Raw genomic sequence first — 26,712 nt, forward strand, 5'->3', positions numbered from 1 at the left:
CTCTTCGCGAGTAGAGCTTTGACTGGGTGTGTTGCTGGAGTGTGCTTGAGGGTTGGGAAGGCAGCGTGGACCACAAACGAGCCGAGAAGGTATCCGGATCCAACCATGGTCCGCCCACGCTGTTGGCGGGTATTAAAAACGGGTGTTGTAATGTGTTCATTTAAGCTTAGCCCATATTTATACCGATTTAAAACTTTAACAATGTTTAACCAAAAAAAAAAATCACAAGTCGTATTGTAGAGCGCTCTCTTTCGCCCAATATATATAATTATTTATATATATATTATATATATATTATATATATATTATATATATATTATATTTCTGTGGAATTCCCCTTTTCAATGCGCCGCTGACAGTGATGTAATGTAGCATCTACAGTGTAGACGACGTTTGACGTTTTGTCAGTGGTTGTATTTCGTGCGACAGTGATAACGCTCTACGAAGGCCGATATAAGCCGATTGTCTCTTTCCAAAGGTCGATGTGCAATATTTATTACCGGGTACTATAGTTAATTGGACTCACGAAAGAAAGTCGCAGATTTAATCCCTAGATGGCGCTGAATGAATTATGTAACGTTGCCGCTGATGACAAGCTTTATTATTTTCTTTTATAACCGGACTGACGTTGCTGTCCAAATAGCATTTGTACAATCGGTTTGAAATGTCAGGGAACAGAGTGCGCCTAACCTAAGACCTCTTTTAGATTAGCGAAGCTGTAGGTTTCCCGGGGAAGTCTCGGCTCGGGCCGCTATATACTACTATTTTACCAGATTGAAAGGTCGCCGAGCTTTTAAATCGCTTCAGTGAACTCCACATGGAGTGACTAAGAAGCTCAAGGGCCCTCACGAGAAGCTTGGGCTGCCACTCGTCGATAATACCCGCTTAGCATTCTTACACAAGGGTGACCGAGAGAACCGAACTTCGGCTTAGCCGGTTGCTATTGCAATATCGTGCCTGTGATATATATGTATACACATATATAAAATATATATATTTATCTATATATAACTCTAAATCCATTGCCGAGATTTTATCATAGGGGTTAGAGAAGGCTTTGGTAGTAAGTCCCAGTTCTGCGTTATGATATTTGATGCTTGCTGTATTTTTCTGGTCAAAAAATAGATTGCACAAAAATTATTTCCCCTGGTGACCGCTGCCTACATATATATGTATGTATATATAAGCATTAGGTGTGTTATTCAATGCAGAACGTCATTGCTCATATCTATTTTTGATTAATTTTGTAAAAATGTGCATCTATAATAAATTTTAAAGGGCGTGTGGCAATAGGGCGTGGGTAGGCACTCACGCAGACCGTATCGTCTGTCTACCTGGTGAGTGACTTAATTATACAGTTAAGGTCGCGGGATGCAGGCAGTACAAGATCGTTCATCGTGGCGATTTTTGGTGCAGGCCTATGCTGTGCGTCTATCGGAAGAGTGTCCTTCAAATACTGCAGAGAAGTGGCTAAACAAGCAATAAGCAGAAACAAAACATAGACAAAAGAACATTGTAAATCTAAATAAAATAAAGTTACGGAAATAAAACAGAAATGTTAAAACTAAACTGTGATAAAATTATGATATATACTGGCAGAATAATGTAAATGAAGAAAATATATATGTAAAATCTGTGATAATTATAAATAGAAATAGATATAACTGCATTGTTTGAGGATGGATGAATGGAATGGAAGAGAAAGATAGACAGATTTGTTGAATGAAAGAACGGAGAAAGATAATGATAAGATAATGTGAAGTATGAAAGAGGAGAATAAAAATAAAAATCAATGTGAAAAAATTAATAATAAAATGAAAAAAACGCTGTTCGCACAAAAATAGGGGTGGAAGGAGTGGTCCCCAATAGCGGGGACCAAAAAAAATAGGCGTCTATCGTCTGACATGATGAAGCAATTTATTAACCCTTAATAACCTAGAGTTTCAGTTTTGATACCAATCTTTTAAACTGAATGTTCACATTACTGTTAGTTTTTTATAGGTTGGCTGTACGTATTGTACTGTTGTATAATATTCTTTCAAACGAAATTAAAAAAAAAATCTATTTTTCCCTTCATCTAGACCTTCAAGCAAACACAGTAATATTAAAAAAATCACTTTCGTAAATCAGGCTACTAAGGGTTAAAAATATAAAACTAAATATACTCGATATAAAAACAAAGGAAATGTTTATATAAGAAATAATTTAACATGTTAATATTTTGTCGTTTTTTTGTAACTAACATCGTTAGAAATTGAAAAATTATTAGCAATTTCGTTTAAATTATATAAGCGGGATTGGAAAGTAATGTCGTGTCTGTCGACATGTTTTACCGCTTCGTCATTGAAAATCTGTACACTAGATGGCAAAAGGTTGTTGATAACGAAGGTGAATATATTGTTGATTAGAAATAAAAACTTGTTAAAAATGTAGTCGTGTGAATTCAACTTAAGAAAGCGACATTTCGGCGGTCCTCCTAATATTTATTCTTCATTTGATTTGTTTTTGTTTTATATAAGAGTTTTATTCAACAAGTTATTGATCACTAAGGATGCTATCACTCATAGTATTTATATTTTTTTTAAAAAACGCTTGCAGTGTCGTCTTAGTTTCCGACTATTCTTTAAAGTAGGTTAATATAAGAGGTGTAGATTGGTAAGCATGCTAATCAATGCAGGGTCGTACGTTCCACTTACATTAAAGCTATTCAAGATCAAACGTCGACTGATTATTTACAAATCAATCATATCAAACCAACATTCGGACGGCTAACAGACCCGATATACAGGATGTTGTGAACCGTTCAGATTATTCGATGATGCTACATCGAAGAAGTTAAAATGTTTGCTACAAAAAATGTACAGTGTGTTAACAATGTTCAAAGCACGTCATTAAAATTAAACAGCACGTCCTCTATCGTTACGTAAATAGCGGTTCTATTTGCGTAAAGTACTAATTTACCGCAATATAATGCACATTCGTGACCTATCAGAAACCGTACAAGTGACTCGTTATCGGAATGTCCGGAAACTGGCTTAATAACCGTACAATTGACCTTCACCAGTTAGCTATGCAATTTAGATAAAAAAATTAGCGTTTATTTTGTCGAAACGAATAGCATTAATAGCATAATAGCGTGTATAATAGCAATTAATTGTTAAATTTAACGCGAGTTATCTGTCTCTGCTATTTGATTATATTTATTTACTACTTGATAGACTTCATGCAGTTTAAAGTTATTTGTTATTTCAAAGTTACTTGTGTCATAATTGAAAAAGATTTTTTTTTGGACTGGACTGTTACTGCTGCCATTTGTGAATTTCGTGGTTTGAGGTGACAGGGCGCAGAGGGCTCCTGGCCAAGTCCTCTATTAAAGTAGCAAAGCTCCAGGGCTCCCGGGGGCGACATTGCTCGGGCTGCTATTTACTACTATGTCACCGGATTGAGGGTCGTCGAGCTCAGGCCCTCATGAGAGGAACTCTTGGGCTGTCATTAGTCAATAATATTTATTGATTTAAAAAATGATTACTTACGAAAGTAAGGTTTATATTTCGTTTACATTATTCGCATTATTGAAGTCAAAAAGTTCTCTTGTGGCGACCTCTAGCTGGTAGATGCGGCGTGGGTAGCGCCCCATTAAGTAGACTGACATAGTTATGTCCTCTGCAAGTTCCTGGATGCGGGTAGTGTAAGACTGATCACCATGGCTTTATATGGGGGAAGCCAATGATTTTACAAATACTGGAAGATTTTAGTAATAACGTGATCACATTTTTGTGGTATTGCTTCTTGCTATCTATCCTATATAGTAGGGAGAAAGTGGTTTTATTTACTCTTTGTGAGAACGTTGCACAAGACAAGCCACTGTAACCTAGTTTTGCTTAGCAATACATTGGGCGAATCATTTTCATCTATATACATTAATTTATTTCTTATAATAAACAGTTATTGTGGTTAAGTTTTAAATGTGCAAGTCGCATGGAGTGTTTAGGGAAGGAACCATAAGAAATGCATAATTTCAAACTATATCATGTATAGGTAAAAACTTGGTCAGAATATTTTTTTTTGGCATAAACATTACCAATAATAGATTTAACGTAATTATACCAACATAAGGCATCGCGGACGTAGGGGACGTGGTAAGGTTATATTAAATCTTGAATCTTGAGTTCTGAGATGACGAGGACATGATTACCATTGTTCTGCGAAGAGTATACGACTTGAGTCTCGTATCTCAGTCTGTCTCTCTCTTTAGAGAGATCCTTGTCTTGTCAGCCGATAGATGCTGACTGCAAGGTTTAAGCCTCCCCTGAAGATTGAAGGTAGAAATTGTCTTGCGCTGCCCGCATTATGTGACTTCTCCAAACCCATCTACCTTGTGGGGGGAAGTGGGTCATTTCGTACTGAACAGATTACGAAGAAATTCTACGCGTGTCTAAATACAATTGTCTTTGCAGTGGTGAAGAATCTACGAACACGACGTCCGATGTGACGTCAGAGAAGAAGGAAGGTGCAGAGGCGCCAGCTGAGCGACGTCGGCCGCCACGCAAGTCGGAAACCGTCAACAAATGGTCCCACGACAAATATAACGAGAATGAACAGGTATGTCAGTGTGTATATCGCCGTATCTACAAGCCGGTAGATCGAAGATCTCTGAAGCTTTTACATATATAACCAGTAACTATAAAGTCTCCCACTAATAAAGCTAATTGATTTTTATTGTATATGTCATAGATGCCAAAATCCCGTGACGAGTTAGTAGCAATATACGGGTATGATATAAGAAACGAAGACGCCCCACCTCACGCTCGACGAAACCGACGATATGGGTATGTTATTATATATTGTTATTCATTTTGTACATAATTTCTAACTTAAAAATCAATCATCTAATCCAATTGGTTTGGGCAATGCCTTAAGATGAACATCTACAACAATTGTGTGTTACCAGTGATGACTTATGGTTTAGAAACGCAGTCTCTCACTTCTGGCCACATTGGAAAATTCAGTAGCACGAGCCATATAGATGGCTATGCTGGGGATTTCTCTACAGGATCAAATCAGGAATTAGGAGATAGGTAGAAGAACGAAATCAACGGACTTAGCCCTGAGGGTTGTAGGAGGGATGTAGAAGTGGTAGCATTCAGACTACATAGCGTGGAACAGATGGCCGCTAGAATTTGGAGTGAAGCCACGGAGTAGCAAGAGCAATACACGACGTCCACACTGAAAGTGGACATGATAACTCAAGTTCGTTGAAAAACCCTGAACATAGGCCACTTCTGACCGGTTCCATTGGAAATATTTGTGGTGGTGGCGGTGGGCAGCTTTTGTCCAACAGTAGACTCCTGCGGCTGAAATGATGATAATGAAGATATATAGGGTGGGCCAAAATTTTTTGCAACACTTGATTTCTCCAACACCGTGAGAGTAAGGGGCCGACGGCGAGACGGAGCACATCTCGACGATGTAATTTTGAAAAAATAAATTTTAATAAATGATAATTACGGTAAATAAATCATAAACAAAATAGCATTTGTACTTTTATTTCTACACATGTTTCAAAAGTGCAAAAATTTATGGCCCACCCTATATACTAACAATTACTTCAATCCAGTCTATTAACTGGATCGGTTGGTTATTTTGTTCGATAAATAATATGACAAGGTCATTCAAAGATTAATGAAAAGGACTATGCTCTGAGTTTTACTGCGAGAGATGTGAGGAACGCAGAGGAACCATATTCACTGAGGTGGATCAAATAAATGCTTGTCTCTAGTGACAGCGGTCAGGGTACAGTATTCGTGCAACTTATTCCTGGGGCTTAAAGGTTATAGAGTGGTGATCACGAGCCAGTCGATGATGACGACGTAGTCAAGGAAGTTGCTAGATTACAAACCAGTCATCGTGGTATTGTTTCTCTATCAGATTATGTTAGCTTAAGTCTTGCAAATGAAGTTATAAAATTTGCTAATTTTACTTAATGTTTAATGTTATTAATTCAAGCGATTAATACACAGTTCCAAATTTAAATTTTAAAAGTTATTTGTAATGATTTACATAAAAATATCACGTGTGAAATAATATAATGTTATTTTTGCCCATCATAATGGAGGTTCCGTAACTGTCGGTTAGTGAACAGAGATTACTATGCAAATTGGCATGGCTTAGTTATTATAATTTTAATAAATTTTTAAGTTTATTTATTTGCCTGTAATAGTTTTGTTATAGTTAAGATATTGAAATATTTCTACGTTTTTCTAGTTTAATATTATAAATATATATAATACTTTTTTTAAATTAGTATTATGGTTAAATTGTATGATATAGTAATCCATAAATAATATAGCATGTGAGTAAATTTTGTTACTAATTTACTTATGTACTTTTAAAGCCTATAACCTCTTCAATATATCAGAAGAAACTATTACATGGAAGTTTTAGATATTTGGATAAAGTTTCAATGCATTACTATGAAGAGATTTTTGAAGTATTATATTTTGCCTGTCATTTCCACAGAGGAAAGCTTTTTCCCACACAACCCACTGACACACACACGCCCATAAATATAAATATATATACATATACATACATACATATACATACATACATATACATACATATATACATATGCCACCTATAGCTCTTAACACGTTCCGTTCCACGGCAATTTTTAAAGATTCTCTATTCAGGCCGCGTGGATCGTATACGACCCACACTTTAAAAATTAAAAAAGTCGTTTAAGACGTATGCTTTACACTTTGTCAATACTGCAAAACTATAATTACCGGAAAAAAGTTATAAATTATAATATGCATTACTTATATGCATGCGTGATGTGAAGTTATCTATATTCGACCCTGCAATTCATTTGTTTAAGAATCCTTTGCTTTTCAATGAGAACTGCTAATGGCCTGAACAGAAAGTGCAGCGGGGATCGTATACGCCCCACACGGCATGGAATGTTAAAACTTTAATTGCAAGTTATTAAAAAAAAAAATTTTTTTTTGTTGTGGCCTATTCCATAGAATTTAACCTATATATTTCAAAGGTTTGTCAGTGCATGCAAGTGAAAGATATGTTATTTGTCAATTTAATGCTTAATTTTATTTTCAATTTTGTCAATTTTTGTGTTTGTTGTTAGAAATTATTCAGATTTTCAAAATCGTGTAAAAAAGAGTTGGTGTATATTTTTGTTTATTATTTTGTAATACCATATATCAACAACACAAAAGTTGTCCAGTTTATCTTTTAATAGTGTTAAGCAATGAATTATTTTCAATAAACTATAATTTAGTGATTTATTTTTTAGTTTATACTCCTGATGCATGTATTCAATGAATTTTAAAATTTTAAAAAATTTACTCTAGTCGAGGACCGACCAAGTATACCCGTACTTGGGAAGATGAAGAGGCATACCGGAGACAGGCAGCCACTCAGCAGTTACACCGCAAACCGCCCAACCCTGAGGAGTTCCCTGAACTGGACGCACCGGGCAAGAAATTCAAGTAAGTTGATACAGTAATCTAGTATAACTAGAGAAAGGACACGGAAGCTCCTCGATGCTCAGAGACCTGAAGGAGGAGAAGATTAGCATTATGGTTCCAAAGATAAGGTGACGAGTCAGTACCTTGGTGAAAATCTATTATAAAAATAACTGACGGTTCTTGGGGCCGGAAGCTCACCACCTCCTCGAGTGGCGGCTACGAGCCGGTAGATATGGCGTGGTTAGGTCAGTCACTAGGTAGACTGACAATATAGTTTTTTTTTTAATGGCTACCGCTATTGGGGGCCTCTCTTACCCCTAACTTTTTGGGATTAGGGACTTTATTGTTCAATTTTTTTTTTCAGTCTTTTCTTTATTTATCACTCTCTTTCACGCGTCACAATATCTTTCATTCTTTACTTTTGTCCTTTACAATATCTTTTGTTTTGCTCTTTTATACCTTCTTTCTTTCCTCGCCTTTCTTCCATCACCTTCTTTCTTTCCTCGCCTTTCTTCCATCACCTTCTTTCTTTCCTCGCCTTTCTTCCATCATCTTCTTACTCTAAGGTGGCTAGGTATATTTTATTTATTTTTCTTTAGTTTTATCTTACATTTAATTTATCTTTATTTACACATTTTTTTACTTTCTTAATTCTTTATTACACATTTATTTTTCTTTTTCTTATTATTAGTTAACAATTTATTTTGTGCAGTTTATTAAGTACCTTATTCTATACAGTTTTATTTCTTTCAACCGTATCACTCGCCAATACAATAGTCAAGGTCTCTCACTCGACAATATAGTTAAGGTTGTGGAAGGCACTAGATGCGGGCAGCACAGGACCGGTCATCGTTCTTTGGGGGAGGCTTTTGCCTTTGTCTTTTAGTGAGCGTCCATCCGCTGAATAGAAGAAAAAGTATGGAAAGAGCTTCTTATCGAACAGCTTTCAGAAATAAGTAAGAAAGGGATTAATATATAGCTACTTCGGCTATGCAGCAATAGTCGTGCATAAAAGTCATTAAAAACATTATGCACGACTATTGCTGCATAGCGGAAGAAGGTATACATTAGTCCCTTTCTTACTTAGGATGGACTTCCGCAAAGTAACGCCTGAATCTATTAAAGCTTTCAGAAAAAAAGATACGTCAGAGACGTCTTCAAAGCATGGTGCTTCAGAAAACCGAATCTTGCTAAAAATCTTGCTCTTGTTACCGACGTGCCAAACCAACTGCAAGGTACTATAATATAGCAGTGATCAACGCGGTGATCTTAGATATAAAATGAGGTTTATTCAACATAGATACTTTTAATAGAACTCTTATTGATCGTCAACTTATTATCTATTTTTTATAATCTGTTTTATTTTTAACACTATTCTGCACTGCTTCGCAGTGTTACAGTTGTAGAGAAGAAACAGGAAGAAACTTTACAACAAATCTTTTAATAGCTTAACACAGATTTATATATATACTCTTTATCAGATATAGCCTATATGAAATCTGTATATTAATATGCTTTTTGTAATTTGTTAATGGTAGTCCAATAATGTTTTGCGGCATTTAATTTAAAATAATGTTTTCACCCATTTTTTTTACATTTTGCCAAATCTTGATGATTATTTGTACGTTTAGTTTAGTTGTACGTAAGTTCGCGTTGTATAAACCGTTTTTTAATGATTGCAGTAAAAAAACCCGTGCACCGAGACCAAGATCCAAGTCCCAACCGGCTTCCAATGAGTCGTCAGAGCGCGGAGGACTCCGAAGAAATGCATCTATCAAGACTCCTAAAGCCAAGCCGACTCCAAAGCCCAACGTCGCCAAGCAGAACGCTGTGAACAAGAGCATGACCAAGACTCCGGCTAAAGAGAAGATGCCTCCTTTGGAGAATCTTACCATAACCACCAATGTTACCAATAACAGGTACATTTATTCATATATTTATATTTTAACATATATTATCTGTAATATATATAGATTTGTGTCTTCAAAGGAGTGAATGTAGTTTATTTGCAAGTAAGAAGGGTTAAAGCATTTACAATTTTCAATCATATTTTATTCTGTTTAACGTAATTTATATGAAATATGTTACATTTACTTTTTATTGTAATATGACAGGCGAGTGTATTCTGGCATTTTGAAATCGCTTTTTCGTATTCTATTTTCATTGGACTATTTATTATTTACATTTTTGAATATAGTGTACCGTACATTAATTGCTGGTGAAATAGTTATATAGGTGGATAGGTCATTTGTCGTGACATAAAAAAAAACATTTGATGTTTGTGCAGCAACGATAGCCAGACACCTCCGCAGAGACGCGTGAGTGCGCCAGTCGCTCAACAGAGACCGGTACCAACTGAGCAGGGCAAGAAGAAACCCACTCTCAATCAGGTTCGTTCACCCTTAACTTGGCAGAATTTTTTTTAAATATTACATTAATATTCATACTACTTGACTTTTAAGACCCAAGGATTCCAACAGAAAAAAACTGAACAAGCGTTTTAAAATAAGAAATTACCTAAACATTCATATACAAATGATTAATTTGCGTTCAAAATTGATGCCATTATTTTTTTTTAATTCTGATGTATTTCTACAGATACATTATCTAGAAAAGGGTTTACATAATTCCTACAAAACTAACATTATTCATAATCTTCAGTGGGTTTGTGAAAAATTTTAGTAAATATTATATCTGGGACAATTAATGTACTTAGACCAATGTCCAGTATATTAAAAGAAGATTCGAGACTTGCAGTTTATCTAAACCTTTGATTATTTAACTGATATTTTAAAAATTAGTAGAGGGTAGAATCAAAACGATTTAAACAGTATGTAAAAATAGTCAGAGTTGGTAGTTTAGCCAACCTAGCTCATTTTAAATTCCAAGCAAACCTATATATGTCACTATCATAACCATCATGTCACCAGATAACACCGCAATGTATAGGCCTCCTATATAGAAAGCCAAGAAAATTGAGTGATGACATAGCCAAGGTCACGGGAAGTTGCTGAGGCCAGCGTGGGCAGCAGTGGGCGTTTATTGGCTGAAAGTAAGAAGAATAAAGTTGGTGGCTAGTTGAGCCACATTGGTGACCTTAGTTCTTCTGTGGACCATGAAGCTTCTAACAAAATCCTCTCCATTGCTCTCTGGATGATCTTAAACTTTATAAGGCCCATCGTAAATGATCACATCTCAAATCCGTATATGTGATCACTGGCAACACTAGTATATTAATATTATTGAGAAGGTAGTTAAGTGTCTTATTAACACCATGTTTAATTACTAAGACAGGTTCTTTTAGCAGGACATCGGGCCATTAATCTTGATTTACCAAAGAATATTAAAAAATTAATAGCAAATAAAATCAAAACAATTTAAACAGTATGTAAAAGAAGCTGGGATTGGTAGTCAAGCCAACCCATTTTAAAATCCCAGGAGACCCAAACATATGTCATGTCACTATAGGCATGTGCCTCCGATAGAAATGGCTAAAAGGATTTCGAGTGGTGATCATATACAGGTAGAGGTGGCGTAGATAGGCCAGTCACTAAGCGTAGTGATGACACATTCAAGGTCATGGGAAGTCGCTGGATGCGTGCAGCACAAGACTGGTGATCGTCACGATATATGGGGGAGGCTTATTCCCAATGATTTGTCTTGGTGAACTTAGTTTTTCTGCGGATCTGTGAATTTCTGACTCGATTTCTTAGTGAAGCATCAAACACCCCTCTCCATTGCTCTCTGGATGACTTTGAACCTTATAAAGACAATCGTAAATGACCGCATCTCAGATCCATATGTTATCACCGGCAACACTAGGACATCAACATATGATTGAGATGGTGGTCAAGTGTATTATTAACACCATGGTTAATTACTAAGTCAGGTTCTTTTAACAGGACATCGAACCATTAATCTCGATCTACTAAAGCATGACTATAAAAGAACATTCTGGAGTTTGTCAGAGTTGAATAACGGCCTAAATGACAATTCAGATGCTTTATGGTTTCTAAAACTAACCGAGAGAGGGGAATTTAAATGTCAAGTTAACAATAGGCCAGACAAATAACTCCCGTCATATCTCGTGATCCTATCCTAAATACCGTAGGCAGATAATTTATAGATGGTTAGTCGTCGTGTAGGGAGGTCTGGTGTGCCTCTATTATAGTCCATACTTTATTGTATCTTACTGCATGTCAGCTACAATGAAAAATTCAATAAAGCGATGGACGCACAATAGTGCTCAAATAACTTTGTCATAATTACCCTTTCTGTACCTTCTTAATGTCGCGCCGTCAGCCCCGACAGGCTCGTTCGTGGAATTCGAGGGGGCGGTCGTCACATTAATATCAAACACCAAACACCCTGATTTATTAACTTTCTATAATTGTTATTAGATCTCTTATAAATTGTAAATATATAGCTAATATTTGAAGTTTTTTTTAATCTCCCTCTTGACCATAATTAGATTTTCATTGAACAACTTATCATCAGTATTATTGTCAAATGAAATAATGTTTAGTGCAACCCAAGCAACAGATTTTATTGTATGAATAGATTGCTCTCTCACCGACAGCACCCTCAGCAGAACAACGCGACGACAAATAAGCCCGCGCAGCAACAGCAGCAGCAGCCACCCCAGCAACAACAACAGAAACCGCAACAACAACAGAAACCGCAACAGCAGAAACCTCAGCAAACACAAGGCCAGCAACCACAACAAGCATCTGGTAAGAGATGAAGTTCAATTCTAACCTTTTTTATGCTGTACTAGCTGATCTCGCAAACGTTTTGCAAAAAAAAATTGATATTTTAATTTACAAATAAAAAATAAGGGTTGATCGTAGAGGGGTGAAAATTTATGGTTGTATGTATTCTTGTATGCTGTATCATAAAAAAATAAAAACATAAAATTTCAACCTTTATCACTTAGGGGTATAGAAAATAGATAATAGCCGATTCTCAGACCTACTGAATACGCATATTAAATTTGGTAAAAATCAGTCAAACCGTTTCAGAGGAGTTCAAGTTCGAACACCGTGACACGAGAATTTTATATATTAGATATATCTATGCACACTCGTCACAGGCCTTCTAGGTGCGGGTCGCGGGTGAAGGGCTTTGCGTATGGCTGCTCTGGGCAATGAGAGCTGTCCGCAAAAGTTGGCCTTTTATATTTTCAAAAGAAATCGAAACTTATTTTCATGGTTAAAAAAACCGGAGGCAGTGAAATTTGAAGAATCGTACAAAACAAAGGTTTAAATAAAAAATCAACAGTGCTTGACTAGCTGATAATTATACTTTAGTCTTTATTTTTTTTAAATATAATTAAATAAAATTAACAATCCACTAATTTACAATATAGAATATAACTTCGAAAGCTTATCTCAGTACAGATTAGACTATTTACTTTTGTGTAATGTCGATGTGACATGTAAAAAATAAAAATGTAAAATTTGTTATATTTCGGGATCTAATGTGGTTTAACTTTTTGTATTAAAGGAGCGGAATCAAAAGCAGGTGGTGTCAAACGGTATAGTAGTTTGCGACAGAGGCCGCTCGCTGAGACCTATTCGCCGCAGCAGCAACAAACGCAACAACAATCCCAACAGCAGCAGCAACAACAACAAAAACCACAACAACAATCGCAACAACAGCAACAACCGCAACAGCAGTCTCAACAGCAACAGCAACATAGATATCATGGAGGTAATTTTATATCCCTCAAAAATATTTTTTTTCCTTATAAAGTTTTACATGTACCAAAGCCAAGAAAAAGCTCCAATAAGTCCATTTTCGACCTGGTCGAGACTAAACCAGGCTTTGGTAATTTCCTATGTATGAGTCTAGTTATTTTGGTCCCATCAGCCGCACTGTCAGATTACTTGAATAAACTAAAAGGAAAGTAGATGATAAAAGACCATGCATGCAGTCATCTACCTGCTGGTTTGATCTAGTCAAATCAAGAATTTCGATTCTCCATTGACATAGCCCTGTGGAAAACGGTATAGCACGATAGAATAGTAATGAAAGGGCTTATGGATTCCATCAAGGTGTTTCTAGACCATCACGATCTTCAGAAATGAAGAGATTACTGAGAAGAATAGAAATGTCAAAGTTTTTCATTAGAGAAGAATATTGCCATTTTTTTAAATTTTTTTAATGGCTTAAAATAATAAAAATTGCTTGAAATGTAGATAAAGGTCATCAAACTATTAAATCTCATTTTGGAATAGAACACTGACATTTTTAACCCCACTTCTTATACTGTCATGGTCTTCAGAAAGCTTTTAATGATTAAGTAAAAAAAAAACAAGAAACACCAGTGATTAAGCAAATCACTTAGCGGATGATGATGTAATAGAAAGACATTCATCATATCAGCCGTAAGATATCTGCTGTTGGATCCCAACAAGACAAAGATACTACCTACTACCTAATAGAACTTTATAAAGACTTGCCGGGTTATTTTACCTTACAAGTATATTGTATTATGAATCAATAAAGAAGCAAAATAGAACAAGATATGGATATATGGAAGTGATGAATTCTTGATATAGGTAAATTTTTTTAACTTGACCTTTTTTTTCTTTAGATTTTCCAGGAAACGGTTCTTCCCAATCACAGCACCAGGGCAGTCCCGTGCCACAGATACACCCTCAGCAACTCATGCATCAGGTATTTATTACTGGTGGCTTTGGTAAAAAAAGAGCTAAGGATGCGTTTACATGTGGATACAAGTTACTCATCTATAGACCAGACCATGATAACGATCCTTTCTTGATGTCATCTTTTCAATTATGACGGCGTGTTTTGAACTGGTTTCTATGTATATATTATAACATGTTGATTTCATAAAACAAATAGCAATGTTGTTGTATATAAAATGGAAAAAATATTGAATATTATTAAAAAAAAAATATTATTATTGTAATCCTCAAATTGAATGAATTAGACGATGACAAATATTTTATGAATTTACACAACAATATTATTTAAGAACTTTGAATAAGGTGGGTCATGTGTAAACACATCTTTACTTATTTTTTTATCGTTGACTCCTATAATAATCGTATTTTACTTTGTGTCAAGAGTATTGTTTTATGTAATATAGGGGTAATATGTAAGGTATATGAGGTTTTTAGATTTAATTATATTGTTGCTAAGTGTAGAAATAAAAATTTCGAGCCAAGATTTGTGATGTAATCTAACACGCGATTATTCCGAGCTTATTGCACTTGTGGCAAACTTGTGGATACTAGGCTTTAATCCATAATAACAAAAGTATCGACCATAACAATAAAAATTGATAACAATACTCCAATATTTACAAAATCTTAAGCTTGTTGTACCTTTCTTTAGTCTTCATAAAAATAGTTCTTGTCCCGTAACACTAAATGATCCTATATCAATATTAATATGAATGAATAAATTAAAATTGTATCTCATTATATTTGACCAGGTCCACCGCAATCCTCCTGTAAACCAGCCGCACGGTCCATCGCCACCTCACCAGACCCTTCAACAACAACAGCATTCGCAACAGGTATATCCAGTATATTTATTTATTTATTTAATATTCTTTATTGTACACGATAAGAAACATAATATACAGATACAATAATATACACAAAAGTACAATGGGCGGTCTTATCACACAAGGCAATCTCTTACAGACAACCATAGTAAGGGGAAGATAATAGTACTTATAAAGTTATATATAGTATACACCTGTAGTATAGGATAAGTATAAGGTACACACTGTATGTGAGCAATGAGACGTGTGATGGCGATTGACAAGACGCACATGAGACATTTTCGAACAGACAGATAGAACACCGTCCTGTCGCTCATACTAAGATCTTTAGATAAGATGTTTATCTGTATTATACATATAAGACAATTTCTCTTGGTTATGTAGATATATGCTTTAAACAAACAATAAAACTATACTCTGTAGGTGGGTCATAATAATCAAACATTTAATGTTTTACATCATTAACCTTCCTGGAAATAGAGAAACGACATCTAAAGTTTATTCTTTAAAAATTCCAATTCATTTTAATAGTTTATTCTGCAATATTTCAAATTATCACTAACATCTCAAATGCCAACTGCTTTACCGACCAGCGACCGCAGTGGACGCCATCATAACACCATTGTTAACAGCGCCATCTATGAAGTGTCAAGGTTAAGTAGCTACTGCTTTACCGACATTAAAGCGCGGCACAATCCAAAACATTTTCTTTATATATACAAATAACAATTAAAATAAATGATATTATAGTTAGTAATAATGGTAAGTATAACTTTATATCAGGTTTTTTATTATGTTTATTATGTATGTAAATGGTATTAGTATGTAAATTATTAACCGGTTTTTTCTTCTGGATGTACTTTTCATGAGAAGTGTTTAAATAAATTTAGCATTAATTTCACATATAACTTTGACGTTCATTTATGGGTCACTGTTTGTGTTTATGTTTAGGAATGTTTCGTTTAATATTATAAACAATGCGTCCCATAAATTAACTAATAATTTAAAATATATATGTGTTATTTTACAATAAATCTCTTTCGGAAATAACATATGTGTTATAGTTAATTAATTGTTTATTTCCAGGTCCGACTTGGTATTTTGGATCAACCACCACAAATGGTATCTCATCCGCATCATACTATACACAACATACCTCCACAGCATTCTATAGGTAAGTGTTTTTGTGAAAAAAGTATGTTAAAAGTGACTGCGAGGATCCAAGTTAATGATGGTCCGGACTAATAGACAATGTGCCTGTTTCTCTTTCTGTAGTTTTATTTTTGGATTGTCAAAGTTCTGGAGTGGAGATGAAAGACCGACAAGTGAAACATAGAACATCCTTGTCAAGGTCATCTGTCCACCTTGTGGGATCATAGTCCAACCAGCCATTGAAAATATATGGGGATGTCCATGTCATCGTCGACAATGGCATCCTTTAATGGTGCAATGGTTTCAAACGTGTTCTCATCTAATAAGAGCCTCATAAAAACAAATACTGGTATTTTTGGCATAATTTTCATTAATAACCTTAATCATTTTACTATAGATGTATATAAAATATTCTGCTTTTTAAATTTCAGGACAATTACCACCGGCACAAGGATACGCACCGCCCGCCATGATGCCCGCTCAATATATGCAGGTGTGTATAAGAATATATTTAAAACATCATCATCAGTATTTCAGGAGTCCCACTGCTGGACATAGACCTCCGCCAAAGAATAGCATTAAGAAATATTCAATATCATACTAAACAAAGTCAGTTCACGTCTATCAAATAATCACTTCAATGAAATGTACTTATAAACGAAAATTTGTACCTTGATTTGAGAATGACTTATGAGACACCCTATATGTGATGTTACGCCAGAGAAATAGCCTGTGTAGTGTTTTTAATAAGCGTGATGGTGATAAATATGATACAGCTCACATCATTTAGGTAAATACAACGCACCGCCAATATAGCAGTCTATTGCGATACAAAAATAAATAAACACTGATATTTTGTAAATGTGTAGAAGGAAGAAGGAAGAAAGGCGATGGGTGGAAGGAGAAATAGAATGGTAAGGAATTAAAGATGTTGTGATGCATAAAAAAAAGATATGAGAGTTTGATTGTAAGGAGATGCTGACAAAGTAAAAATGAAAAAATTGTTAAGTAAGAAAAGGACCAATATTTAGCCACTTCCGCACATGCAGTGGTAGTCGTGCAATAAAATGCACCGCCCGCCAGCTCGCTGATAAATGCGTATGCGGCAAACAATGCGAATCACACAACCGTCACCGCCAAATCACTCAACACGTGTTTCACCCCTCCACGGGGCAACTACAGGAGTTATATTACACCGATTAGTGCCAAACACAGAGACTCTGTTACTTAGGATGGACTTCCGCGAGGTAACGCCTGATTCCATTAAATAAAAAATTGTCAATTCCATACTCACTATAAAGGAACAGGAGCCTCGAAAACGAGGTCAAAATAATAAAAAAAAACAGAGAAATCTACAGTTTCACTAACAGCCTTTATATAGTTCTTCGGACTTTTTCAGACATGCTTATGTCTCCGAAGACTACGGCAATTCAAGTACTCCCAGGAAAAAAAATATTTTGTACGAAGATTTGTATTTTCAATGTCCAAAAATAAATCAGAGGGGCAGTCGAATTTTTGTAGCAATCTCGAACATCCATATTTCACTATCATTAATTAAAAAAACCGTAAATTTTGTGTTATAGAAATATTTATTTTTATATATTGATTATTCATAGTTAAAACAGGACGACTGACATGCAGTAATGATATTTTACAGCAAAGCGGTAGTGGACCGGTGTTCGGCGGTGCTGCTATGTATGCGCAGCCACCCGGCTCGTACCCGCAACATATGTACCAACATCACAACTATGTAAGTGTTTATCTATCTACCCATAATATTTAAAATGTTTAACATGAGATATCTCATAAGCTACAAGTTTATGTTGATCAAGCTACCATAAGGGTCTGGAGAGGAGACCATGGGATGGCAAGTGCGGAGTAGGATGTCAACCTGTGTCCTAAGTAAGAAAAGGACCAATATTTAGCCACTTCCGCACATGCAGTGGTAGTCGTGCAATAAAGTGCACCGCCCGCCAGCCCGTTGATAAATGCGTATGCGGCAAACTATGCGAATCACACAACCGCCACCGCCAAATTAATCAACACGTGTTTCACCCCTCCATGGGGCATCTTCAGGAGTTATGTTACACCGATTAGTGCCAAACACAGTCATCGGCTGCTTCCCATGTGATTGTAAATATATACATAATTTCGATAGTAGTATCGACGGTGCATGACAACGCTAGATGCTGTATGCAACCGATCTTATTTAAAATTTATCTAGACCTCTCCAGTAGTGGATGCTGTACATTTGAAATGTTGATGAATTTTCGATTTCATTTTAATCACAATTTTTATTGAATGTAGTGTATATGTTTTATAAAACCAGTTTTGGTGCGCTTTTTACATGTTTTATATAAAAATTTCTATTAAAATTAGTAAGTACAATCTTGTATATCTTGGCTATCGAAACAATAGTTGTCGCAAGGATTGATTCACTTGTAATTAAAAGAAAGTCACTCTAAGTAAGAGCAAGGTTAATATTGTCAAGTAACAAACGCTATTTTGAAACAGTTTACTACCAGAAACTTTATCTATAGTCAGATTTGACTAGACTATTTGTGTATTGTCAGACTGAAGGGTTAATGTGTAGCAATTCCTAATTATTAGGTAATTAAAGTTTTCAGTTATTTTCTGTGTAAAACTTTTTTTATGCAGCTAATATTCACCGCACATAAAACATGTATGAGTGAACTTTGATTTGGAATCCCATTTTGTATTTATATACAATGTGTAATTTTTTTTCTTCAAGGCAACACAAGCAGGCGGAGTGACCTACTATAATTGTGCGGAACAAGAGCCTCCTCAGCAACCGAGGGCGCAACGCCGCCCCACCGCTGCCATCCCCATTGTCCGGCCAGCCGCGCCCGCCGCCCCCGACAGGTGACCGTCCATCTACCACCATCGACTACCACCACTTACAAAAAACTTTCAAGTTTTATAAGAATTTAGTTAGTCTTTTCTGTGTTAATGTAGTGAATTATTATTGTTTTACTGCTCAGCCACAAGACATATCAAATTAAAACGTTCAAATACCTATACTATACATAAAATATTTTAATACTAGCTATGCCCGCGACTTCTTCCGTGTAAAGTTTGTAAAAGAATATTTAGCCTATTTTGGTATTTCTTCTTCCTTCAAGTATTTTTCTAAAATGAAAGTAACCTAAATTACTCATTATTACACCAGATACCTGCCAGTATAAGTCCCACCAAATCAGTCCAGCCACTTCAGAGATTAGCCGGAACAAACGGACAGAGAAAAAATGTATCTTATTTATATTATTATGCAAAAGCGGTTATTTTAATACTACAAGAAACTGACTGTTAGTGCCTACAAATTAGTTTCATTCAGTTTGAATTTGATTTCATGAAACTTCAGAATGTACTACACTAATACTGTATAAAACAAATAGTGAAAAAAATTACAAAAAAAACCAGAATGCTTTGACCTCTTCTCAGATTGTGGCATGTTTGGATCCCTTGTAGTTTAACATTAAAGGTTATATAGAAGAGAGTTAAATTGGATTTTATTTTCTACCAAATTGTGCTTATGTTTCATCATAATGTACACAAGTGATGACAAGATTATCCTATGTGGATTAAGTTGATCATTGTGATAACTCTTATTGATTTCAGGCCACCGAATTCCACGGAGAAGGACAATATTGACAGAATTGTAGAAAACATGTTCGTGAGGAAACCCTGGCCCGCCCATGGCGCCGGTAAGTGACTTTCATTGTGTTACTGGTGGTGAAACTTTGATTCTCACTTTGGGTCTTATTGGCATGCTCACGATCACTCACGCACAAGATTTTTTTACGAGGTTGAATTATCTACAAGGAGATTCATAGGTGAATGGATACTGGTGATGGTAACTGAAATATCCAAGTGTTGGCAAGTTGGAGCTGCAGTGGGAATGGAGACCAGGGATCGATAAGACGTCTACCCCAAAGATAGATGGTTGTCATAAAACCTTGGATGCAGGCCGCATCCAACCGGTCATATTGGAAATCCATGGGGGAGGCCTGTCTACTAGTGGAAGTCCTATACCTTAAATAGACTAGCGGATTGGCAAGTTGAAGCTGCTGTGGGAAAGAATACCAGGGATCGATAAGACATCTGCCCACAAGAGGGATGGATGTCAGATAACCTTGGATGCAGGTTGCATCCAATCAGTCATATCGGAAATCTATGGGGGGGGGAAGGGGTGGCCTTCGTCTACTGGTGGAGGCTCTTTTGCTGTTAAATAATGATGATTTACTCTTTGTTCCTTTATGGAATTGGCCGTCTATGGAGTATATGTTTAGTTTAGTTAATTCATTTTGCTTAGGAGATTTATAGCTTTTTACTAAATTTATACATTGAGGCCATGCTGAGAAAAATAGAAGTCATTGTTCGCTGTGAAACAAATATATCTAAATACAATGCAACTTAGGTGAACGAGTACTAATACCTGGTCATTTAAATAACTAGAAATAAATTCATATTATAGTAGTATGTGAATGAGGTAGCTAGTGGTATAACAGCTAAATCTTTCTATAACCTGCTTATAGGATTTTAGCATATTAAAAGAAAATAGTTCATATTCGGAATGGACTTCTAAAAGCACTATTGGAAGAGTCGTTTTAAATTTGGTTTGGTTGAGATGAGTTTGGTCATTAAAAGTGAATGCTAATGCATTACAAAGCGGCCTCAAATGGTCTCTCTTAAATCTGTTACTCGGGTTGTCAGCCCCGAGAACGGTGAACGCATGGAATGCTAAGAAGTTACATGCCTAATTTTTTTGCTTTTAATTTTCTGGTTTTACAGAGTTACTGGCATAATACCCGTAGTTAGTTAATTAAGCTTATTACGCTGGACCGTTTTAACTTTTGTATGTGGATTTAATTTGATTTTGCACTTAGCTATAAAATTTGTATATTATAAGCATATCTCTAATGAAATTTTATACTCGGTGAATGGTTATAGGTGTAAATTTAAAATCAATTTTAAGGTTTTTTTTTATGTAAATTAAATAATAAATAACGAAATGATAATACAGTAAGACATTTTTTTTTCAAAATTCGGTATATGCCTCCCCTTAAAATTGCCACGAAGAACGGTCTTGAACTGCAAACATCTTTTTGAGACCTTAATTATGTCGTACGTCTACCTTGTAGGGTTGCCTACGATGTCGCGTCTACCTACTCGTGATCATCACTCGAGAAATTTTTAAGCCCAATGATCACCTTTTGCACGATATGTGCCTTGCCCACTGCCACTTGCAGACGAGTAATATGAGTTACTTCAGTGATCTTGGTTTTTCTATGGATCACTTAATCTCTGATTTGATCTCGTAGCAATACACTGAGCTTAGCTAAAGAGATAGAGCTTATAAGGATATATATACCGTAAGCGGCAAATTCGTAATACTACATATTGAAATCAATTATTGTTTACTATCTCTCCCTGCAGCCTTAGTACCGTCAAAAGATATTGGCCTATATATGTGTATAAAAAATAATGTAATATGTTAAAGTAATGACTTATTTGTTTAAATCTAACAAATGTGCTATATATTAAAGTACTTAAAGCTTTTACACCTATAACCAAACACCCTGTATACACTATTTGATTTAATGACAAATGTAAATAAGTATAATTTGTTTTACCAAGATTACCTTTGGGCGAAGTTGCACCAAGCTTATAAAATACGCCTGTGGCTCAATTCGCGTTTGCATCAGAAGATGTGATGAAAATTATAAAAATGCCAAGATTTACACCACTATGGAGGATTCACTTTTAAGTTTAATTTTGTTTTCACGTTCGTACATTTTCATTTAATATTTTATTACATTTATATATTTGTATTTTGTAGTTAGTGTAGTTATGCTTAAATGTAGCATTATTCAATATAATCTGTAGGCTGATTCTTTAGTAGTACAAAGTAGTTTTGTTGTAGAATATAGATTTGTAAAGTAAATAAAATCGTATTTTATTTGCTGGACAGAGTTTTTGTAAATAAAAGGGGTAGTTATGGGTTTCAACAATAGTAATGAAATATAAACGATTTTTTACCATTCACTACTAACTACAGATTTCCAATTTAATATTTTATAATTCTGTCAATCAAGATTACAAATCAAAAGCAAAAGTAAAGGTAAAAATAATACATTTTTTTTATTATAATTCAAAAGTCTCATCGGATTCACTGTACAATTTATAGGTTATTTATGTGTAAATAAAAATGAATTCCTATTTTTTTCTATCATAATAAGATTTAGTATCTGTATCCATATTATGGTCTGTGGTATGCATTATATGTACACAACATGATTAATATAATTGATTACACAATATGATTAACGTAATTGGTATTTTTAGATCCTGACTTTTATTTATCATATTTTTGGTTGTGGTCCTTAATTCTCAGGATTGATTGTTAAAATATAAATTAGTCAAAGAGAGAGAGAGAGAGAAATAGGTGCATTTAAACGCATTCTTACTTCGTTATTACTTATCAACTAAATATGTTGTAACTCTATCCAGAGAATACAGTGTAGTTATATAGAATAGTAGTAACTTAAATGCAATATAAGATATGTTATGTATCAGGTGAAGATGTAATAAATGTTACAATGTCGACAGATTCAAAAGAGAAGTCACAAGATAGCAGAAGTTCTCAAGAGCCACAAAGCAAAGAGTCATCACAACCCAACAGTCTAACGTCTAGTTCTACGTCAGATTCAAAGCCAGTGGAAAATTCTCAGAAGGATGTAGAAGATAAGGAGAAAGTGCAAGAAAGTGAATTGACTGTGCCAGAAAGCATAACAACGGACGCCTGACTGGTAAGGATAAAGCGGTATGAGTGCTATCAGACTAAACATTATAGTGGAAGATAATTTATTTCTATACGAAGGTGGTCACACATTTGACAAACAATTCTGTAACTTAAAGCAATAATAGTAAATATCATTTTAGCTTTAACCAAATTGAATAATCATATAATTGTTTATATTTGTATAATGTCATACATTTTTGGCTATATACATTCATTTTATTTCATCTAAAGTAACTAATGTTAAAGATATATACTCACTAGTGTAATAATGCATAATAATAACATGTATTTATTGTACGAGGTGTGTAAAAAAGTTTCCACTGTTTATATAAAAATTATATTGCGAAGTAATATATACGATATAAAGTTACAGCTACATTTTTTAAAATATCTCTGACAGAACTTAATACTGTTTTCGTATGTACAGAGATAAATCCAATTAAAACATCACATAAACTTTGTTTAATCAGTTATATGCTTCTACCATGGTTTTCTTTATATTAACTTAATATGCCACAAATTACATATTTTCATACAAATTATAGTATATGACTTCACAAGAAAATCACCAATGTGTTAGAATAAACTATACATCTAAGCTAAAGATCACCCAGAGAACAATCGAGGAAGCTATGCTCGGTTTCGTTGAAAAAAAATCACCGACGTAGCTCTAAGAACCGTTCGTCTGAAGTGGCAGTGGGCGGGGTACGTCACTCGTGGAGCCGAGTTGTTATACCCGTAAGGTTCTCAAGTGGCAACCCTGGCCCCCTATTAGGCGTACTGGTGACATAATCAAGGTTGAGGGAAGTTACTGGATTGTTTACTATGTGCGCCATCTATTGACAAACAGCGAAAACTTGATTGCACACTTAATAATTTTTTTGCCTACTTCTATTATATTTCTTTATGATTAATTAATTAAAAATATACTATATTTTCACACTAAACTCATTTTCGTTTGTACTTAATGATAATTATCCAAACATTTTAATATATACTTCTTTTAAAAATCATTGAGCACATTTTGAAAAAAATCGGGTTACAAATTTTGTCTATGGTTGACATAAAAAGCGCACAAGTTCGATACGGCTTGTATGATCTAGAAAAAGTTTTTAACGTAAAAATAATTGTGAGAAATTATTGATAATCAGGTTATAAAAAGATAGACGTGTGATCATCTTCCCAGTATTGTTACTTAGAAAATTTTTCAAATAACTATTCGGCTGTGTAAAGTTCTAATGAATGTGTATTTAAAATATTCAATTAATCCTAAGATTTTAATTCTGTCTCTAATCAATTATATAGAGTAATCTCTTTATACAGATAATATTCAATTGTTGAAATACTATGAAGTTCTTTATGGTACTGTCTATGGTAGCTGTCAAATTGACGGATGTCAAACTTGGTGACGTTTAAAATGGACGGTATTGGATAAACAGGCCAGCTCTTTTTTTACAAGATTGATATGGTTATAAAAGCATGCTAAAATGATTAAAATATCCATGTGTAACTTTAAATCGTATAAGATAAAGTATGATGCAAAAGAATTGACAAGTTATTACCAATTAATAAAAAAAAACTTTAATTTGAAAATTTAATTTTAGAACTTTATTGAAATAAATCGAGTATACCGCATAAATTAAATATGCCGAGACGTAAACCAAGTGAGTAAATGTCTATGGGCATAAACCGACTCCCTGTTTATTTAGTTATGTATACCAGGGGCTATATTATTCGACAAATTTTATTTTATTGATGCATAGATTTATGTTTTATAAATTCATCCTAGTACAAAAAAATCATTAAAAAAGTATTTATTCTACTTGGTGAATTGTGTTACTTCAAGATCTTGTAAAAAAAAAGTTGGATGTAATGGGTGAATGTACCATATTCTATCAACTCGTACTGTTTGAGACTGTATTCGAAATCAGTGTTGCAATGTTGTGTCAATGTTGTAACCATATTAGGAATAAATGTTATTAATCATTATATATCATATAATGAGATCATAAATTATATTAGATTTAAATCAAAATTGGGTAATGAACAGAGATGGCTCGATGCATATTTGCCTAAAGTTTTATATATAGTCTTTAATAATGGTTTCACAATTCAATAAATAAAATAAAAGTGTTGTGTCACTCACTTATATTAATTTGGTATAATTATTTGTATATATCATATAAATATATACACAGGAATTTTTACTAACTTCTTTTTGGAGCAAGCAGATTTTAAAAATTTCTAGTTTATTATTTTTTGTATCCCAAATGCCGTGCATGCAATGCCTTTGACACTGTGTTTTGAGAAAAAAGATTTTTTCAATTTAAATTTTAAGAAATTTGAGCCATAAAAAGCCATTTTTTGTCAAGGTAACCAAAATAATTATAATTTTTTTTTTCAGTTTTCATGGCAAATTTTCGATAATTCCGTTATTTTATTTAAAGGCACTGCATGGCCCATTATGCCCTAACAAAAGCCTTGCTTATATATAAATAAAATGGTAAAATCATAAATCTGCAATTTTACACCTTTTAACATGGCAATAAATTTACCAATATGAAATCCCGTGATTCAATATATAAGTGCTTTCCATATTAAACCAACTGTCGACTTTAGGTAAATATGCATCAAAGTTTATATCTGGGTAATCAGTAAGTATTTTATACGTGGCGACACCAATTTTTTTTTCATATAGGAAATCTGTTGTAGTGTATTGTATTTTAAGGACAATATTGAAGTAAAATAGTACACAATATTACAATCGTAAGCACCTTGTTATAGACTATTGCATTATTTTGTGCAAGTAATTGGGTTTTATTTTTCACATCTAAACTAAAGTACACTGTGGGACCTTGATAAAAATATTTTTATTAAATTGGAAAAAGAAGATTAAAAAAAAAATACTATCAGTTACATATTATAAAAACTTAATTTTTTGGTCTTTGGTCTGAGAAAAGAGCATGTTTATATGTTGTAATAATTTATTTGGTCAAGAAATTCAAATTAAATATTAAATTTTAATTGATAATGTTTTGCTTAAAACTATAGATCGGATAGAAAGATGAATATTTGCCTGAACATAACTTTGTATGGGAAAGTATAGAGAATACTTCTTGATTCCTTTTGGGTTTGCAGAAAATAAAAATATATTAATATTTTTTTTTATTATTTTTTGAGAGTCCATAATTAATTAAACCCACTCATAAGGGTCGGAAACTGCCACTGTTTTGGGACAAAAATGAAAATGAATTTTTTCCATTGTTTAAAAATATAATCCTTTGAAAATAGGATTAAGTAATCTTGACCTGCTTAAAAATAAATATTTTTTTTGTAAAGGTAAAAGCCTCCAAACTAGCCATGAACTAATCAAATATTTTCTAGGCTTAAAAATATCTTCCTTAAACTTTAGTAGTATTATTTACTCTTAAAATACCTGCCGAGATTACATAAGCATTCATATCTTTTAAAGTGAACTTTCTATTTTCTATTGTCTAACTTTCCCTTTAGCATCTCGTAATTTTTCTATACAAAAACTCTTTCTATATTTAGCGAACCCTTGACTTTCAGGTAAATATGCATCCGCCTATTCGTTTAATATGTAGTTGGTTTTATTTTAGTCCATATATTCTTGAGTTTTTCATTAGTTACTTAACTCGAGGATCTCAAATGCTTTATTTTATAAATGTTTGCTCAGCAAAATCGCTATG

The 26,712-nt window shown here is 34.2% G+C and overlaps 1 protein-coding gene across 2 annotated transcripts in view; it reads left to right on the plus strand.

Annotated features, from left to right (window-relative positions):
* LOC137925445 (protein CASC3-like) overlaps positions 1-23,348 on the plus strand; it is a 31,460-nt gene extending 8,112 nt beyond the window's left edge. Inside the window, exons 4-18 of one of the 2 annotated variants that reach the window (XM_068768884.1) lie at positions 4,458-4,602; positions 4,735-4,829; positions 7,371-7,508; positions 9,170-9,406; positions 9,775-9,877; positions 12,067-12,220; positions 12,993-13,199; positions 14,086-14,168; positions 14,953-15,036; positions 16,114-16,201; positions 16,611-16,672; positions 17,837-17,929; positions 18,932-19,062; positions 19,819-19,904; positions 22,810-23,348. In XM_068768884.1, coding sequence (XP_068624985.1) covers positions 4,458-4,602; positions 4,735-4,829; positions 7,371-7,508; positions 9,170-9,406; positions 9,775-9,877; positions 12,067-12,220; positions 12,993-13,199; positions 14,086-14,168; positions 14,953-15,036; positions 16,114-16,201; positions 16,611-16,672; positions 17,837-17,929; positions 18,932-19,062; positions 19,819-19,904; positions 22,810-23,006 — 1,903 coding nt within the window. In that variant the 3' untranslated portion in view covers positions 23,007-23,348. The remainder of the gene's footprint in view (positions 1-4,457; positions 4,603-4,734; positions 4,830-7,370; positions 7,509-9,169; positions 9,407-9,774; positions 9,878-12,066; positions 12,221-12,992; positions 13,200-14,085; positions 14,169-14,952; positions 15,037-16,113; positions 16,202-16,610; positions 16,673-17,836; positions 17,930-18,931; positions 19,063-19,818; positions 19,905-22,809) is intronic. The other variant, XM_068768885.1, reaches the window with a different exon arrangement.
* The last annotated feature ends 3,364 nt before the right edge of the window (positions 23,349-26,712 follow it).

This window comes from Battus philenor, unplaced genomic scaffold (assembly GCF_028537555.1).
Source record: "Battus philenor isolate CCGP_79_NKW_IND1 unplaced genomic scaffold, ilBatPhil1.0.hap1 SCAF_27, whole genome shotgun sequence".
Taxonomy (NCBI): domain Eukaryota; kingdom Metazoa; phylum Arthropoda; class Insecta; order Lepidoptera; family Papilionidae; genus Battus; species Battus philenor.